The following is a 19,101-nucleotide window of genomic DNA, read 5'->3' as shown; positions in this document are numbered from 1 at the left end:
AGCACCAACTGAGAAAATGGAACATCCTGGCTATCTGTTTGTGTGTAAAATTGAAAGGGGATATGAGGCCTGAAACACAATATCTGAGGCCCCTGGCCCCTCCAGCATTGCATCCACAATGTTATTAGGTGAGCACTTGTTTTAGAGAGTGTGACCAGACTTGGCCAGTGGGCCCCAGCCGCGCATTTCCCTCCTACTTGTTAGTGTTTGTGTGTGTGTGTGTGTGTGTGTGTGTGTGTGTGTGTTTGTGTGTGTTTGTGTGTACTTGCCCAGGCAACAGAATGCCCCATTGTGAAGGCAGCACAGAGACCCTGTTATTGGCAGTTTTCTGAGTGGGAGGGAGGGAGTGCAGAGAAGGATGGAGAGAGTGGAGAGATGAACAGAAAGGGAGAGTTTGGAGAGGAGAAATGAATTGAAAGCAAAATGCGTGTCGGAAAACTGCAGAAAATGAAATAAAAGCCGAGGGAAAGGAGTCAGCAGTTGATGAACAGACACACTGACTGTGCAAGATTTATGAAGCACCTACAGTTTTCTGTAATTTTATGAGTTCAGGGGAAAACTCGTTTGTTTCAGCAGTTTAAGTAACACGCTGACATTTTTGAAACCATGCCATCTTACCAACAGATTAAAAGATCTGTATCATTTTTTCTCTCTGCATTTCCAGGTTGTGTTTAGCCCAGCTATTATTCCTTGTGTTTTATCCTGAACTTTAACCTAAACTCTAAACCCAGGAACAGGCAGGGATGAACAAGAAATATATTAACTCCACTGCTAAAGATTGTATCTCTTCCCACCTGTGTAACCCTAGATTTCAAAGACTGTTCTGCTCCTTGTGCCTCTGTGGAAAGTGATGCTGACTGTGAACACTCTGAAGTGGAGTCAATAAGACGTAGGACTACCCACAACTCATTCTGTGATGTTCATCACCCACATTTAGGGCTCGGTACCAATAATCCATACCTTTCAAGGTAGTGACTAGCAGTGTGCCGTATCGTGTTCATGATACTACCTGTATAATTTTTAATATCATATGAAAATTCATATCGTGATATGTGCAATATTTCGATTTGTTGACATTATGGCGTCATACCACTACCATGGCAACAGCAAGCATGGCTGAAAGCAAAATTTTTACTGACTCTGCACAGGTTCCAAAAATAGGAACTGCTCCAGTAATGTGAAATAAACTATGGCATCCTGAATGTTTTATGAACAGCCGCGGACTTCTCCGACTCTTTTAGCGAGTTACCGCTCAGAGGGAACTCATTCAGCGGCTCCTCTGGCAGCAGCACAGCATCTCTCCCTCTCCTCTCTCTGTCCTCAAGTGATTTTTTTCATAAATCTTTGGTAACACGAACCTACCTGACACTTGCGGCTCGGCGAAAAACTACATAAATGTGAACGTGTGATAGTTCTGGTATCATATCAGCCTGTCACAGGTTACACCGTGATGAAAGAAAAATGGCAGAGCATAAAGGTCCAGGTGGATTAGGATTTTGCTGAAAGAGAGGGAAATCGCCTGTTGATTTATATATATGGATCCCAGGGTACATTTTTTGTAAGTGTAATTTGTGGTAGATTTTATTTTGTTGAATTATTAATATTGTATACAGAATCTGAATCTCACTCTGAGTTATTGTTGTTTACAAACATTTTTGTTTAGTCTTTACTAGTTTTAATATTTGAAGGAAGCTGTAAAACTAGATCACTTATTTTGTTGCAATTATATGTTCTTGAATTAAGATTCATTTTTTTTGTTTTTTACTAATTTGTCATATCGTCAAGAACAAATCGCAAAAATACCCTGAAGTGTCGTGATTTTATTTTAAGGCCACATCGCCCACTCCTAGTAGTGACCATAATAACCCAGTACCAAACGTCTCCAGTAAAAGTGCATCCCCAGTGATACCTGCATTCAATCCTTTTTGTATCGGGGATATGATGTTGGACCATCCTGACTCCCCACTGGATCAGCAAACTTTCTGTTGCTGCAGTTACACACGTTAGATGCAACGCTGGGAGCCACTCTTCTCCCAACAAATTTAACCCCAACATTGAAACTATTCCATGAAAAACCATTAGCTCTGTGATGCTAACAGTTAGCCCTGTCACTGTGTGAGTGCAGCCAGGCAGACTCACAACTGTCCTCGGTAGAGAGCTCACACTCCTGCAACAGCAACTATAACCCATACAGTCTGGACGGAGTTCGCAGTTCAGCGTGCAGAGATACAAACAAAATTTTTAAAATATGGCCATACTACACACCACTTCTTTCACATTACGTGTATCATATGAAGTACTGCTGGTATCAGTATCACCTTAAGGTTACTGGTATTGTCATGTTTTTTTAAACATTACCCAGTCCAACCCACAATGGGCTTCCTCAGGTGAAAATGTCTCATTAATCTGCCTGAACGTGTCTGAAATTGGTTTTGTACCCACCAGTTAAACCCATTTGGTTTAGCATGCTGGCTTCTCAACAGTATTGGTTGTTTGATTTGAAAAAACGAAACAAATGGATGTCAAAATCAAGCCTGTTGCAACAAAATCTCAACGTTCCCTGTTTTTATCACTTTAGAAGTATTGCACAAGTAAGATCTACATTAAATTTTAGTGATAGGGAAATTATGTGACACGATTTATCTTATCGTGCCTTTATTATTGCAGAAGCTTCTTCACTTAATCAGTCTTAATCAAAAAACTATTTAGCAGCTACAGACTGTGCAGTTCTCAGCTGCCCGGCTTTGAACAAGAGCCAAGATGCGGAACTGTGTGTGTGTGTGTGTGTGTGTGTGTGTGTGTGTGTGTGTTCGAGTTTTCTCACCCTCAGTATCAGCGTTTAACACTTGAGCCTCTCTTGATGTCCTCTCTTAAAGCCTCCACCCACACACATACATACAGCCAACACACGAGGCTGATTAAGGGCTTCTCTGGACCAAAATGCTGAGGTGAAAAACTGTGTCTGGCCAAAGATGCTGCTTGTTTGCGTGTATGTGTGTTCAACTGTAATTTTTTTAACTGTGTGTGTTCATTTAGTTTATGAGTAACTCTCCGATGACGGGTGAAGACCAATCAGACTGTAATTCATCGTGTTCAGTTCCTCAATTCAGAAATAGGAACTGCGTAAGATCAGAGATCAAGATTCACCCTGTCCCTGTACTCTGTGGTCTCTGCTGTTAGAGGAAATATTTCACAGGAAATGAAATGCGCTCATTTCAACATACTCGCACACTGGCGAAGAGCATGTCCCGGACTGGATAGTGTGTGTTAGTGTGTGCTCGCTCAGCCTCCTCCGTCTTTTACATCCATTTACGTAGGTCTGCTATTTTTAATTTTTACTGTTTTGCATGATCTTTTTCCAGTCAGGCAGCTAATATGTCTGTGTACTACAGATTTATTCACAGTATATGGATGTGAAGTGAAGCAATATACGATCAGCTTCTGTTTTTTTATACATTTAATCTTTTGGATTTTAAGTTACGTCATTAAAGTTGTAAATTAGTGTGCTAATGAAAAGTTGCATTCATAGTATCATTGACTGTTTTCCATGACATCATAGATAAAGATTTATCAGCTTGTTTATTTCAGATCAGAATTTTTAAACGTCTATACAAAACAATCATACCAATACCTCAGTACCACAACAAAAGGAGAAGTCACAAAAATTGATCATTTATTTATTTTGAAGACCTGCACACAGTGCTGGTACAGAATAAGATACTGAACACCTGCTTCCAGTAACACAGTGGGTTCGTTACTGCAGAGAATGGCATAACAGCCGCAGACTGAAGACCAGTTGATTTTCTTCCCTGTTGTTTCATAAGTGCAACCTCAGTTTAAAAATTTGATTGATTTTTTCTTTTATAGCTTTGCTACTTTCAAGACTATCAAATGTGATCAACAGAAATTGTGTCATTTTAAACACATCGACCTTCATTAGGCTCTACCTTCTACCTGGGCTCCAGAGCTTTGGTAGAAATCAACAGAGAATATACAGTACAAACATCTCTCAAAAGGGACTCAGCCAGACCTTTTGTTTTACATTTTTTTATTTATGTTTGTTAAGGGGTTTTTTTTGGCTTTATTATAGGACAGCTCGACAGGAAACATGACAGGAAAGGGAGAAAGGGTGAGAAGAGGAATCACATGCAGCAAAGGGCCGTCAAACCTGGGCCACTGCAAGGACTCAGCCTTCATGGGGTGCACACTCCCTGGTGAGCTAGAAATGGACAGCATGGTGGCGCAACATGTGCCTTTCGGTTAATTAAACTCTCCTTGCCATTAGGAGACTACTGCTGTGCAAACTCCACGCAGGGACAGTTTGTGAGAGCCAGCCTGCATACACTCAGTGACAGAGCTATCTATCAGCATCACACTGCAAACGCTGGTTAGCGTCGGGTTTAATGACAGAATTGAGCTGTTGTGGTGTGAGTTTGTTGGGACTGGGCAACGGCTCAGTATGGGATGTTAACTGCTGCAGCTTGTGCTAACTGGGCAGACATTGAGCTGAATGTTTGCCAGAAAGAGAGCTGCTCAGGAGATGGTCCCTCAGCACTGAGTCTAACCTGTGTAATGGCAGCAACATAAAGTTTGTTGATCCGTTGGTAAGTAGGGGCGGTCTGGATCAGACCCCCAATTCTAGAATCCAATTCTGTGTGAACCACTGAACGCTCATAATAGTAATAGGCTCTAAATCCGAGACAACGCCTTTCAAAGTGCTTTTGAAACAGAAGCGCAGAGGAACAGAAAAAGTGTAAGGTTACTATGAGCAGCAAATTTAAGATTTGTAAACAAACAGGCAAACAAACAAAAAATCAAAAATCCAAATCCAATTTAAATCCCAAAAGTGAAAACCTAATACCTACCCAACAAACCAGTACCCGTTTGGTTGAATTTCTGGGTCCGTATAGTTAAGTTATGCAGGTAGTTCTCCAGTAGGGTGATTGGGCATATTAGTGTTATTCAGCTGGCTGAAAAAAAATTGTTGTGTGCATTTAATCGTTGACTTAGGTACATATCAGGTGCTTCAGTACAACTGATATTCAGTGTAGAGGATAGGTGTAAGAGATATTAGGCTGTGCGTTTGTGTTGAGGAAAGACTGTTTGTGGCTCTGTCTGGGAAACCAGCAGTTTCCCCTGTGGTTAGAAGTATGAGGCAGAGAGATAAAACGTTGTGAATGCTGTATGTGTTTGATTAATGACTTTGACAGTAACAAAATAGCTTTTGGAGGTATGATCCAAAGCTCAGAATCCATTTTTACTGATGTTTTTGTCATTGCTTGGTTTAAGCATCATAACAGTCCTTGCGGAGAGATTTCTTACAGTCAGGCAGGTTTGCATCATGTGAATGCAGGGAGCTGGCGCTGCCTGCTGTTTGCTAATCAAGGCCTGGCATTGTGAGTCATCTGCATGCGAAAACTTCAAAAAGAAATCCTCATACTTTGACTGCTGAGCACTGTCATGGTGTACATTATTCATATCCTAAAACGCACTGCATTAGAAAACTAAAACCTGGAGAGGATGGAATGTTAAGAGAGTGCTAATGGAAAGGCACAGAGATGCCTTGTGGGAAGCTGATCTTAAATCCACTTATGCAGCATTCAAGTGTGTGTTCGAAAGATGTAGAAAGAATTGAGAGAGTCTGTGTGAACGTGCTGTGTGTGCCAATACTTCTTGTGTCAATTACACTTCCTCCCATAGTGGTCTGTTGTGTGATAGTGCTACAGTACGGACTGTGTGTCGGCTGCTCTAAAGGAAAAGTATAAATAAAGATTTGGGTTTTTATACTCATACAACACTGAGATATGTTTGCCTTGTATGTGTAAAATAGTAGTTAATACTGATGTAACAGCAGTTTACCTCTACGTCAAACCGAAATGACCTGACCTGAAAACACAGCCCACAGTTTGTTTTATCTCTTTCAGCCGTTTATAGACACTAAAGTGAGCAGAAGTGCTGTTGAAAATGACAGTGCTTATCAAAATGACTGAACTGCTTGGGGATCTTATTGTCAAGACTTTAGAACAACTTCCTCTTTTACTGTTGGGTGGTTGTCACAACTTTGACATTGCTGTTAACAGTCAACAAGTATGGCCAACTCTTATCTATATGATTATAATCTTGATTATTAATCATCATTTGTCTTTCAGGAAGCAAAATTATTTTTGCAATTTTGCTCCACAGTATATTTCCCAATGCAGGATTTCTTAAAATAGTGTTGTACATAGGAAGTAGGCTATTTTTCAATCATCTTGTCTATAATCAGACTAATGTGACACATACTGATCCATTTTTTAGGAACTAAAACTAAGTTGTCAGTTTGAATCGGGGGGGAAAAAATCCTTGTTTAGAGCTGATACATGATTTTCTATTATTGTTCCTCTTAAAAACTATAAAATGATTATACCAGTTCTTTCTTACAAAGGGTTCCCCCTCTACTGGGTACTATGGCTAAGGTTTTCATATATAGTTCTCTTTAAATGAACCGAACTCAGTCCTCTTAAAGTGCACCAAAAAGTGGACCAACAGAAAAGGGATTCAGTTCTCTTTCCGGGCAACTTCAGCTCTGATGGGGCCTCAGTCCTCTTTCTGTCCACACTTTAGCCTATATATAATATATATTGACATAGTTCTGTTTTTACTTTGATGTTGCCCTGCAGTGCGGTTACGAAGCCCATCGCTTTCAGATGAACTTAAAATTGCGGGAAACCCTTTGTGTTTCTGTGCTGTAGACTTTTACTGTTTGATATATTCTACATTCTACAGCAAAGGGCCACAGTCGAACCCAGGCTGCTGCGGCAACAGCCTTGTACATGGGGCGCCTGCTCTACCACTAAGCCACCAATGCCCCGATATATTCTACATTCTACATCTGGAGATTTGCAGTATTCTGTGGACCAAACTACTCCTCGTCCTGCATCCTTGCAAGCACAGGCCAACGTAATCCTGGTGCAACAGCATGTGATCTTGAGGGCTAAATACAATGGCAAAGAGCAAAGTGAACCTGGAGTGCTTCGGTTCACAGTGCACAGGTTATATGAACCACACCGTGGACTTGAAGAAAACCGAACTCAGAGCACCCCCCCAAGGTGGTCTGAGTTTGGTTCGCTTCAAAAGGGTTTGAGTTCTCTTGGAGTATTTACATATGCCCAAAAAATGCTGAGTCACTGCTCTGAGTATATTTAGAGGGCTGAAAACTGTGAAAACACCCTCCTCCTCCAATTAAAGACATGCATTCACCCATTGAAATTTGCATAAATGCAGTTGGCCAGACAGAACATGCCTACCCAAATATGTGCTGAGCCCACACTATAGAAATGAACTGTATGAGGGCATCAGCATCCTTTCTCTCTTCAGTGAAAAGTGATTTGCAGAATAACCATGCATATTGCCCTTTTTGACCCCTGCAAGATTAGACCATGGCTCCACCCAATTCAGTTGCATAATAGGGTACAAGATTGGATTTGTTGCCCATATCCGATATGTTGATATCTAGCAACTTATTTGGCTGATAACCAACACCACTATCCATATATCCACTTTTTTTCACCAGCTAAATTTAGTGATCTTCAAGTCTCTTCTGTTGTGGAATCATTATCATATTATGCATGCATACTCTTGTGATGTCAAACCAGAGATATGAAATACAATGCTTTTCAATGTATGTAATATTCATTTATTGTGCACAATATAAAAAAAAGCATGTTAGTTGATTCTGATCATTTTAATTTTAAGGCCAGTATCCAACAATACCGATGATGTGCCAGTATTATCGTGCATCCCAATTGCATAATGCCTGCGTTGGCTGGAGACCCCGGCTTTTTGGCTGTGGCGGTCTAGGTCAGTGGTTCCCAATTGGTGGGATGCAGTCCAAAAGTGGGTCAAGGAGAGGAGCCTGTTTGAGATACCCAAAGAAAGCCAAACAAAGGTTACGATATTGTAACCTTCGTCCTATTAGCATAGGTGGAGTCCTCTTCCTATCGGCCCTGTCGCTTCTAAGCTGCTCGCTGAAGAGGGTGTAGCATGCTTAAGCTGCCATACAGCTCTTTAATATACTGTCTGCTTCGCAGGTAGGAGCACACAGGAAGAGTGTATTACCAGTAGAGGCCAGTAGAGGGCTCTGCCAGTGCTTAAAAAGCTAGTGAGAGTGTCAACACCTTTGTTACTTCCTTGAATGCATGCAGTGCTTTATGTTATGTCTCATAATGTTTCTTCTCTTCCACAGGTTGTCTAAGCCATGATCTGAGGTGTTGAAGGTGTTGGATGTAGACCTGCCCTCCCACATGCTGCACTCACATACGTCAATCATGTCTCAGTCTGAATCCTGTTTGACTGTGTTCGACTGGTTATGTGTGCTTCGTTTGGAGCAATATTCTGAAGCATTTCGGAACGCCGGGCTGGCAACATTTCGACAATGTCGCAACCTCACGCCAGATCATTTGGAGCGGATGGGCATCACCCTGCCGGGCCACCAGAGACGCATCCTGGCCAGCCTGAACAAAACACATGGTAACAGTGACGGACAATCTCACACACACTCTCACCTTGCACAATCTGAGAGAGATCAGAGATTGGAGGAAACAGGACATGCCAAAGTGTTGCAGAGAGAGAGACCTGTGCCGATCCCAGTGGAAGAAAAACCTGTGCTTAAGGAACGAGAGAAAAGCGATGGAGAGACAGTGAGACCTACACCAAGGGAAAGAGAGAAACCAGTCCCCAGGGAGAGACAAGTGCCTAAGATAAAAGAGGAAAGTGGAGAGGGAGGAGAGAAGAAGCCAGTTCCTGGACAAAGGCATACAGCACCTCGAGGAGGAAAAGAGGAAGAGGGGGATGGAGGAATAGATGGAGAGAGGGAGAGGCCTGTGCCTAAAGAAAGGACTAAGTTTCGCTGTAGTGCTCCAGTGGATTCTGACCCAAGCCCCCTTGGCTCTTCACCTCCTGACACCTCTTTACCCCCTGTCCCTCCAAGAAGCACCCCCAACTGCCCTCCACAGCGCTTCACCTCTCCCCTGAGCCCCTCACCTCCCGCTCGGACCACTGTCTCCCCCAGATTGGACAGACATGTGGTTAAAGCTCCAGCTGTACAGAGCAGGTCTGTGCCCCAGAGTCCCACCTCCACCACCACCACCACTCCTACATACACCCCCATACATGCACCTCCTCACCCTCCCAAATTCCCCTCGGCCCAAACTCGGCCTCAGACATTAGCCATTCTGCCACCTGCCCAACAACTGGGTAAGGATGGAGGGAGAGGAACCTCACCTGTGTCCCCCACTGCTTCCTACAGCGATGACATAAATGCTCCACCTCTTCCTCCAAAAGGGGGTGTAGTGAAAGGCCCTCCACCAATTCCACAGCGGATCCCTTCACAGTCTCCCAGAACTCTCAGGTAAGACTGTTCTTTTTAATGAGTGTTTGCAGTTTGCTATCTGGCTGTCTTTTAAAAATACTTGTGTTTAAGAAAAAGGTTAAAGTTTAAGGGTTTATTACAGATACAAGCTTTAGACCTTGTGACATGTATGTGAAAAGAATGAAGCAAAGGGGTGTGATTGATCCCTATTTTACCATGTTTTTGTGCCTAAGTGACCAACAGGAACAAAACATTTTGAAATTGGTCCAGTACTGAGCAGGAGCACTGAAGCCAACAGCTGGAAAACAGACTGCACCGTTAATGTACATCCACAAGAAGTGTTTTTGCCACTGACAAGGCTCAGATTATTATTATTACTATTATTATTATAATTAGTATCTGACAACATTAATGAAAGGATTTATTTAACCAGAAACTGCCCCATAATTGTTTTTTGCCAAACTCACCAGACTCCATTCCAATAATAATAAATTTTCGGTTACATAGAGCCAGCATATTTTCAAATCTAACTGGATGAACTAAGGGTTTATTTCAACTAAACCAGAGCTGGTGATTTTTGGAACAGTGGAAGGATGAGCCTAGATTGTTTTTGTGAGTTTTATTTTGTTTCTATCGACGTTGAATGAAGTGTGTGTTGTGATGATAAAATTACTGTTTATGTAAATGGTGTCTGGTGTGTTTGGCGCAGGGGCGATTGCTCTGAGACAACAAGGGAAGCTAAACTTCCCCTAAAATTTCATAGAAGGAATGGTCAAATATGCACTATTGAATTTACATTAAAATAAGAATTTACATTGCATTAAACGTGCGCTAGGATGCGCTTTACATCATGACTATGATGTTCAAACATCAGCTGTTTATCACCAGTTTTCAAACGCGACCTCCCTGTCATACATTCTCATGTCAGCACGGTGGACGTGGAGCCTCCAAGCATTCCTATGAGACAGCACTGAGCAGGTTTCTTTCATGCAGCAAAGCGAGATGGTCGTTGGATAAATGCGACTAAATCATCACTTCCAGGGATGGAGCGGAAGGTGGGAGAGGACGCTCAGTGTATGCATGATGATTGAAGGAATTGTGTAAAAGGCTGAATCCCTTTGTGATTGACAGCGCTTTTAAAATACACACCAGCATCGGCGAGTGGAGTCTTCTGACAGAGTGCTGTCCGGAGTTCCTTATTTCCATAAGCCATATAGCTCTTTTTCACCGTTAAACCCATCTGAAAATCTTTGAGGTGTGTTTTGCTGCAGTTCTATGGCATGAGTGTGGTTGAAAAATGGTTTCAATTCAATGTTCCTTTTATAAGTTACTGCCTCGCAACAATATTACAAATTTTATGATGTAAACTTAAAGTGAACTTCCCCTGTTTGAAAGACCAGCAGCCGCCACTGGTTTGGCAATAGCAGTTAAACAAAAAGGATATCACTCTTTAACAAAAAAAGTCTGTCTCTGCAGTGATTCTTTCCATAATGTTCTCAGACATTTACGATAACAATATGAGCCTGTCAGTGACAAAAATAAGCACTTGATTTGGTGATTGATGGTGCTCAAATGCCTGTTAACATTACCTTGCAGTCTGTTTAGCGGTTGCTGGCTGCAGTGGTCTCGCTCAACACTGGACTGGTTTAAATTGTTGTCTCCATTAGGCACTTAGACACAAAAACATGGGAAAATAGTTTGAAAAACATTGAAAGTACTCTTTAACTTTGAATGAAAGACTATTTAAAGGGTGCTATTTTGAAGGCAGAATGACAAAGAATAATGTAAAAGAATGTCAGTGGTTTGACTGTGTGTTCAGAGATACATTTAATTGAGAAATGGTCAATAGTCTGGTCTCTGTACATGTTTTAGTTCATGGAGGATTGTGCTGCCATCTATTGGACAATATGGAAAACTGCACCTCTTGTCAACTTCAGTAGCAGTTTAGACCTTCAGACACCAAATATGTTGTTGGTGACTTTTAAACACTTCCTGAAATTAAACTTAGACACTTCCTGAAACTGAAAGGCCGAAGCACATTGACTGACTGAGTTGACATAACGCTCAGTGGCTTGTTGAATACAGAAGTAAAGGAACAAGACCTGTTGAGAGTCTATGAGTGAATTGAGCCTGTCTGTGAGGCTGTAGTCTATTATGTGTATTTTATACCACATATGTGTGTGTTTGTCTTTTGTGTCGAAAACTCTGTGGTCTTGTCTTGATTATTGTGTTATATGTTGCACTGGTAGTGTTTTTTCGCTTGTTTTCATTTTTGCATAGTCGCTTTTGTACATTGATGTGTCTGCAGAACTGTGTTTCTGTAAAAAGCCCTTAGTGTTTTTAAGAGTCTGCACATTTTCCCTTTGACAGCAGACTTTTATCCTTCAGCTAGTTTCACTGATGATACTGTAGTGGTCCTTTATCGCATGTTTATCTACTTCCTGGTGATAGCATACGAGATTAGGAGCAGTTTTTTTTTTTGTATGTGTGTTGTCACCAGTAGGGGAAAAGAAACCTAAGCCTTGCCTTATGCTTTGGAGTACTTCCATTATGAGTGACATATGCATGTTCTCTGTCTGTGTTGTAAAGGGAAACTGAACTGCAGAGAGAGGGGAGGAAGTTACAATGGAGAACAACACAGAGTGGTTAAAAACTCTCCTCATTAGCCTCTTGTCAGTGACCCAGGGAGAAAGAGAGAGTGATAAATAAAGACAGATAGACGACAAAAGTGATTTATTACCAGGAACTGCTTTGTTTTGTAGGCTCTACTAGCACATTCACACGCTCTCTTGTCACTCTTCTTGTTGCTCTCTTGTTTCCTTGTCAGTATGCTTCGTTGCCTCCTCCCATCTTCTTTTTAACTGGTCATTTCCTCCTCCTTTTTTTCTCCCTCTCCTCCGATGTGTGTGTGTTAAAGATTGTTGTACCGTCATGGAAGAGGACTCCTTTTGATCATGTCTGAACAGGTAACACTGATACTAATCATATTTCTACTTGTCTTTTCTTAGTCGGTGCTTGTTACCAGCATGTGCTCTCACCTTCTAATCCCCCTCCTCACTCTGCTCTGTGTGAGTGGCTCAAACAAGGAAGCCTGTCCTGAATGCTGTGTTTATGTTTTCTGCTGTGTTACACATATTTCAACAAAGTCAGTGGAAATGTCCTGTTTACTCGTGTTTGTTTTAACTTGGTCAGATTAAGGTAGTTTCATGCTGTAATGATCCTGTATGAGACCAGATATCCTGCCCTGTCCTGGGGCTCTACAAGTTAAGGGAACTGATACTGGCAGTGCTGTATCACCTGTGTGTCTGTGAAGAATACAAAACCAGTACGATGGAATTTTGCAAAGGCAGTCGTGGCATGTTTCGCTGTCATGGAAATCAGGTGTTTCCTAGGGCAAAAACTTTGTTGTTAGCTTTGCTTTTAGCTCTCCCTATTAGCATTAACAAACAGCTGATTAATGTACATTAACTGTGTCACAGCGTAGAATAGCTCAGATTTTGTTTGTAGTTAAGATAAAAGAAAAATGGGAGCCTCTCAACTGTGAACACTGTAACAGATTTCCAGTAGCTGTTGTCATCTGGTGTAGTGATAAAGTGTAGAAATGAATTCTCACGCACAATGTGAGGGAGGAGGACGGAGCGGTCATTGTTTCTTCAGCCTACCGTCATCAATTAGCTGAAGCAGAGGGCAGGTTAAATATAGCATGCAGCTAGCGGCCCCTCTCTCAGCACTCTTCCTCTGAGAAAAAGGAGGAACTGTGTCAACAGGTCAGTTTCCCGTCATTGTGTATCATTTTAGTGTTTATTATCAAACAGAGCTAATGAAAGGAAGTTATATTTAGGGCCTTAAGTTTAATTGAGAAGAGTTTGCTACTCTTTAAAAATGAGTTGCTTCAACCAAAGTGCATGAAAAAGTGTTGAAATTTGTCCAGAAATGGCACTTTAAATAAAACACAACAGAGAGGTTTATTTCTGTGTTAGACACTTTAAGTTAACCGCTTTTGAATTTTTTGACTTGAGGCTACGATCAAACAGCCAACACAGCTTACTGTAACAACTAGAACAGGTTGTCTCTAAAGTACACTGAGCTGAGGTATTGTTGCACAACTGTTCGAGCTTCTCTGACATGCTCTGTTGTCCTATCAGGCAAACCTTTCGTATTTTAACCCAAAAGAAACCAGTAACTTCTTAACTTAGGCGTAATTTGTAAACTTCTGAACTGAAGATTTGTTTGGAAACAAAGTGGCATGCTCGCTATCTTTGGTTACGGTCTGTTTGCTGTCGTGTGTTACTGTCGGACTAATATCTTTTACGTTCTTCTAAGTGTGAAATCTGATCATTGTGACTATTACAAGAAGGAAATTCACAAAAGAGGCTGGAATAAAGAGGAACTTTCACAATACTGGATGGATAGAAGGCGGGTCTGTGTGCTCACTCTTGACTTTCCCATCAGCACGGATGTAGTGTATATAGATATGCTGCAATTTAGGTGTCTTTGTGACAATATGAGACAGGTAAAGAAGACAGTAAGTTAAAAAGCAAGCAGCAAATGTGCTCTATTGTACAGTTCTGTAACATTCTTTATAGACAGATACTGTATCTTATGTATTTGTTAACATAATAGTGACATATGATTTTGTCTGAAAGATATCGCATGCGCCATTAATAATAGAACAGAACACAAAAATATAAGAGATATATTAATAACCAAATATGCATGTAGATCTAAGGCTCTGTGCTTATGTGAACCGTCTTCACATTCAAAACCACATTAGAGAGGTTGCGCTTTTTTTTAGTTTGCTCATCTGTCCACGCAGACCGAAGCAAACCTTAGCTGCGGTAATGTTTGTACTGGTACTCTGTGTATGTGCTGCATTGGGATTATTTTTTATTTATTATAAATATACGGTGTAGTTGTAGTTGATGTAGTTGACCCAAATGGAGGAGTTAAGATACAACAAGGTGTTGTTCACAAGTGAGGGTGAGATGGTCAACACAGAATTTTATCCAGTCTGACTTAGAGACACCCTGGGATCTCACAGGAAGAGCTAGAGTGAGCGGCCAGGGCAGGAGTTGGCAACCTTTACTATCAAAGAACCTTTTTGGACAAGAAAAAAACAAATGTCTGGAGCCACAGAATATATTTGAGTGTTATAATGAAGGTAACACAGTCTATTTAGTCTAAATCAGCCCGTCACACATCTCTGCAGTGGGCTATTAATGATTATTTGAATCTTAAACTTTGCGGTGATGGCACTGAAAGCAAACGAATCTGTCCACACACTGCAAAGTTCTCTTTTCACCTCCGAGACTTTTCCTTTTTTGAATTTGGAATCAATAAGTAGCTTGATGTTCGTCAAAACATAGAGGAAAAGGCACTATGGTGTAGTCGTGTGACACGTTTAAGTTGACTAAATGTTAAAACATTTCTTTTATGCGGTGTGAAAGCAACGGATTTTTACAACTTGAGAATCTAAGGGCCAATCCCAATTCTCTTCCCTCAACCCTACCCCTTGGTTTCAAGTGCACTCGCCAGATTCCCCTCAAAGATGAAGGGGTAGTGTTGAGGGGTAGGGAATTTTACCTACGAATGCTGACGCCACTTAATGCAAATTAGCGTAACAGATGTGTTCACCTACGTCATGCTTATTGTCGACGTAGGCAGAGAACTGTAGATATTCATGTCGGCTACATCTTACAATTTTCAAGCATTCATATTCTCACTCAATGCTTACAGTTAACAATGCATATGCAGAAACAACACATTCTGACATTTTTGCATGCTTATTGGCGAAAATAGTACTTAAATTGTGCAATGGCTTCCTCATGGAGGCTGCCATCTTCCTGGAAAACTCACCTGGCTGGACAGTTTCGCAATGCATCCTGGGAAATTCAGTCTTCCCTTCAGCTGAGATGGGTTCGTAAGTGTGCATCGCACAACCGTTCAAATTAAGTTGGCTGAAAAGCACCTCCCTAAAGTTTGGGACACCCTAGCCCTTCGTGGGAACATGCAAAAACAAGGGCTAGGGCCAGTTCTGAGAGGAAGTGTGAGTATTGGTACGGACTCTAAGAATCACTTGAGGTCTACAACAACAATGAATAAAAATTAAAACGTTAGACAAATAGCTAATTAATTTCCATATGATTGTTTGTAGCCACTGTAGAGGGGCTAAAGAGACACATGTCGCTCTAAAAGCCGGAGGTTACCTACGTGGTGAGAGGTATGTGTTAGCCTGCCACCTCCAAAACCCGACTGTAAAGAAGCGTCAGTAAATGAATGAATGGATAGATGAGTGTGTATTTTAAGTGACACCATCGCACATCTGGACGCATCTTCATCTTCCATGTGTGTCATGAAGTTTGGTATTACAATATTTTACAGCTAAAAAATAGTAAAGTTACATCACATCAGGATTTCTTTGGGTTTAATCAAACCTAACAAACCATCAGCTGTGTTCTGCAGCTGTGTTGGACTCTGCAAAAGTCAGATTTAAAGCCCTGAGCCATGAATTATGGATTATATTGAACTTACATTTGTGTACATACATTACAGATAGGAAAAACCGTGGCTTTCATCAGTTTCTATCAATTTCAGTTTAAATGGTGCTGAAATTTTTGAACTGTCAACTGTATTTTGCATCTTTGTCAGAGTCTGCCAGTGAGCTAACAAAAGATACACCAAAAACACCATGAACAAACCTATGTTGGACATCCTCAGACTGTCATAAGGTAGAATTCATTCATTCAGTTTTAGTGTGCAGCATTTTTGGTTCATTTTTGAGCCGACCCACCAGTTACCTTTGTGGCTATTAAAAAAAAACTGCTGATGAAGACAGGAGAGCTGTGCTGTGTTCACTGTGCCCTCTGAAAATACTGATTGTCATGGTACTGATGCTAATAGAAAATGTTGGCGTTGTGTACAGCAACCATTAGAATGTTTCACCATGTTATTCAGTATGGCGCAGCTGGTTTACCGGCACATCTCTCATGTGCACATGTGTTTGTGTGTGTGTGTGTGTGTGTGTGTGTGTGTGTGTGTGTGTGTTTACACTGAAGTCAAAGGTATGCTGTGTTTATATGGAGCTAGGAACTTGTAGGGTGAGGCAGGTTCAGACTTGCCAGGAACCAGAAATTGAGAGGGGAAACTGACAGTCAGAGAGCTGAGGGACGCCGGTGTGCCACAGCTCTGGGATCTCTCCTTGTAACACGGTAGCAGTCAATAATGTGGACTGAATCAGGTTATCAGAGTGATTCTTTTTTTTTCATACAGTACTAACTTCTGACCAGCTCCTCTGCGGAAAATTTATTGCCTGCAACTTTTTTTTGTTAGTATGTGCTTGGAGAGAAATCTCTGTGCAAACAGCAAATCTCTCTGCTGTTATCTCTGTGCTGTGGAATAAGACAAGACAACAGCGAGGTGTCAAAGGGAAAGGTCTTTATTCCCTACAGAGGATGTATAGAATCAGCCATCTGCGTGGGATTTTCACGCGTTACCAGATTGCAGCAGTGTCTGAGGACTCCCCTCCTGCTCTACAAACCTCTGATTACCTGTCCTCTACCCCTTTATCCTCCAGCCCCTCGCCCACCAAGACCACTGTTGACGAGATGCAGAAAGACCAAACTCCACAGGTCCCACCTCGAACCAGGACACCCCAAACTGTTGAAGACGCACATCAGTCAACTCAACCTGACACTCAGCCGGCTCTGCCTGCCAGGAGAGTCCCCCAACCTCCCCGTGAGTCCCGTAAGTAGCATGTAGATATTTATAGAGACTGGATTAAACGACGGAGTGAGGTGGGGAACAACATGCTGTAATAGTCCACAGCTGGATTCGAACCATGGGTCATGGTCGGCATCTTAACCCCTGAGCCACTGGAGGTTATGAATTATATTGAATCTCCATTTCTGTATTTACAGTAGAGCTTGAAAAAACCATGACTTCATGACTTTCTGTTAATTTCTGTTTAAATGGTGCTTAAATATTGTTCAACCAAAATCTGTATCTGCACAGTATTTCACTCAGCACACGTACTTGAATATGAATATATCTTCCCTGTTTACACCAGTGTTACTTTACTTTTGACCTGGGGTTCAGATTTGGTGAAGAGTGTCCGGTGGCCAGCCAACCATTTTCTAATTCACAGTGAAAATAAATTGATTCACAGTGGGGATTTTTTTGTACTTTAAATCTTTGAAGCTTGAAGGATTTCCCAGAACACCTGACAGAGGTCGGGGCTAATTATTTATATAGTAATTGTGAATGTTTGTTCGACCTCCTGTCATTTTGCAAAAGTGGCAAAGCATGTTGAGTCTCCCTACTTCAGGCTGCTTTCACTTGAGTACCAGTGTTTGTAATTAAAAGGGCAAACACATCATTTTGACCCATGACTGCAGCCTCACAGTGGAAGTAGCATTTTCACTCTCACTGTAAATGTCATGCAAATCAAATTATAGAAATGAAATGGAGTGTGTTAGCTAGAAATAAATGATTAGTTACAACTGAAAGAGAACCTTGAAAATGTGAATGATGTTGCTAAAAATATACCATGAACCCATCAACCTGCCTTATTCATTGTGAGTTGATGTGATCTATTCTTGATGTCTCAGATTGGTTTTAGGGTAATGAATTTGCATTTAGTAAACCAGGTTCAATTTAGTTTGCTCACATCAGCTCTGAGTTGGCGTTGTGGAGCAGGTGGCACAGTTTTTGGGCTTACCAGTCTTTGTAGAGTTGAACAGCAGTATTATCACCAGGGCACCATCATGGAGCTCTGCATTTAAGCCTTTATTGACAAAAAATAATTAAAAAAAATCTGCGTGGAGCCGCAACCATATTTGAGCCTCATAATGGAGGTAACATAGCCTATTAAGTCTGAATTAGCCCATAAAAATAGCCTAAATGAGCATTCCTTAATATGCTTTGACACAAAGTGGCCACTGTGTGGTGCACTATTTATGATTATTTGATACTTTAACTTTGCAGAGCTGACAGTGACAGCAAACAAATCTGTCCATGCATTGCTAAATTCTCTATTTTATATCAAGACTTTTACTTTTTTTTGGATTTGGCATCCATAGCTCATCAGCTAGGAAGACTCAAGACTAGCTACCGTTATCAAGGTTCAGCAAAATTTCAAGGAAAATGTGCCACGCAGTAGATGTATTACACACGTTTAGCTGTTGAAATGTTAAATTTTTTTTTATTCTGCATATAGGCTTCACATTTTTACAATTACAGAATGCAAACATTTCTTTAGACCTATTTTAAAAAAATAACTATTAGTCATTTCCATGTAACTTTTTTGTCAAAGCTACAAGGAGCCACAGGGGAGGGGCCACCTCTGTACACGTTGTGTCTTGCAGTCATTTTCTCAGCTTGATATTGTTAAACCTCTCCTACATGCTGCAGGAAATATGACTCTGCTTAATATTTGTTATTTAGTCGCTCAGCCTGAAAAGCTAGTTCTTACGAGATGGAAAAACAGAGAGAGTCCTGCCACACTGTCAGACTGGTACCTGCTATAAGCCCAGTAACAATCTCAGCTCTATTTCACAGACCATTTAGTCTCTGTGTTCACAAACACAGATTAACACACTCTAATCAAGAACCAGATAACTTGAATAACTGGTATTATCAGTGCTGTTATTTACTTTTACTCATATTCAGTTTCCCTACTCATGCTTTATTAGCCTTTCATTGTATTTCCCAGAATGACATCTAGTAACCTTTTTAGAGAAAGAATGTAAACGTGT

At 41.2% G+C, this 19,101-nt stretch overlaps 1 protein-coding gene across 5 annotated transcripts in view; it reads left to right on the top strand.

The window, feature by feature from the left end:
• LOC125889475 (arf-GAP with Rho-GAP domain, ANK repeat and PH domain-containing protein 1-like) overlaps positions 1-19,101 on the top strand; it is a 69,007-nt gene that overhangs the window by 7,545 nt on the left and 42,361 nt on the right. For 2 of the 5 annotated variants that reach the window (XM_049577506.1, XM_049577503.1), the window contains exons 2-3: positions 8,225-9,388; positions 16,923-17,092. In XM_049577506.1, coding sequence (XP_049433463.1) covers positions 8,283-9,388; positions 16,923-17,092 — 1,276 coding nt within the window. In that variant the 5' untranslated portion in view covers positions 8,225-8,282. Of the gene's footprint in view, positions 1-4,194; positions 4,215-8,224; positions 9,389-12,180; positions 12,316-16,922; positions 17,093-19,101 lie in introns of those variants that run through there. The other 3 variants (XM_049577504.1, XM_049577505.1, XM_049577507.1) reach the window with 3 other exon arrangements.

Source organism: Epinephelus fuscoguttatus, linkage group LG5 (genome assembly GCF_011397635.1).
Source record: "Epinephelus fuscoguttatus linkage group LG5, E.fuscoguttatus.final_Chr_v1".
NCBI lineage: Eukaryota > Metazoa > Chordata > Actinopteri > Perciformes > Serranidae > Epinephelus > Epinephelus fuscoguttatus.
The sequence above is the reverse complement of the archived record's forward strand: the minus strand, read 5'-3'. Positions and strand labels throughout refer to the sequence as shown.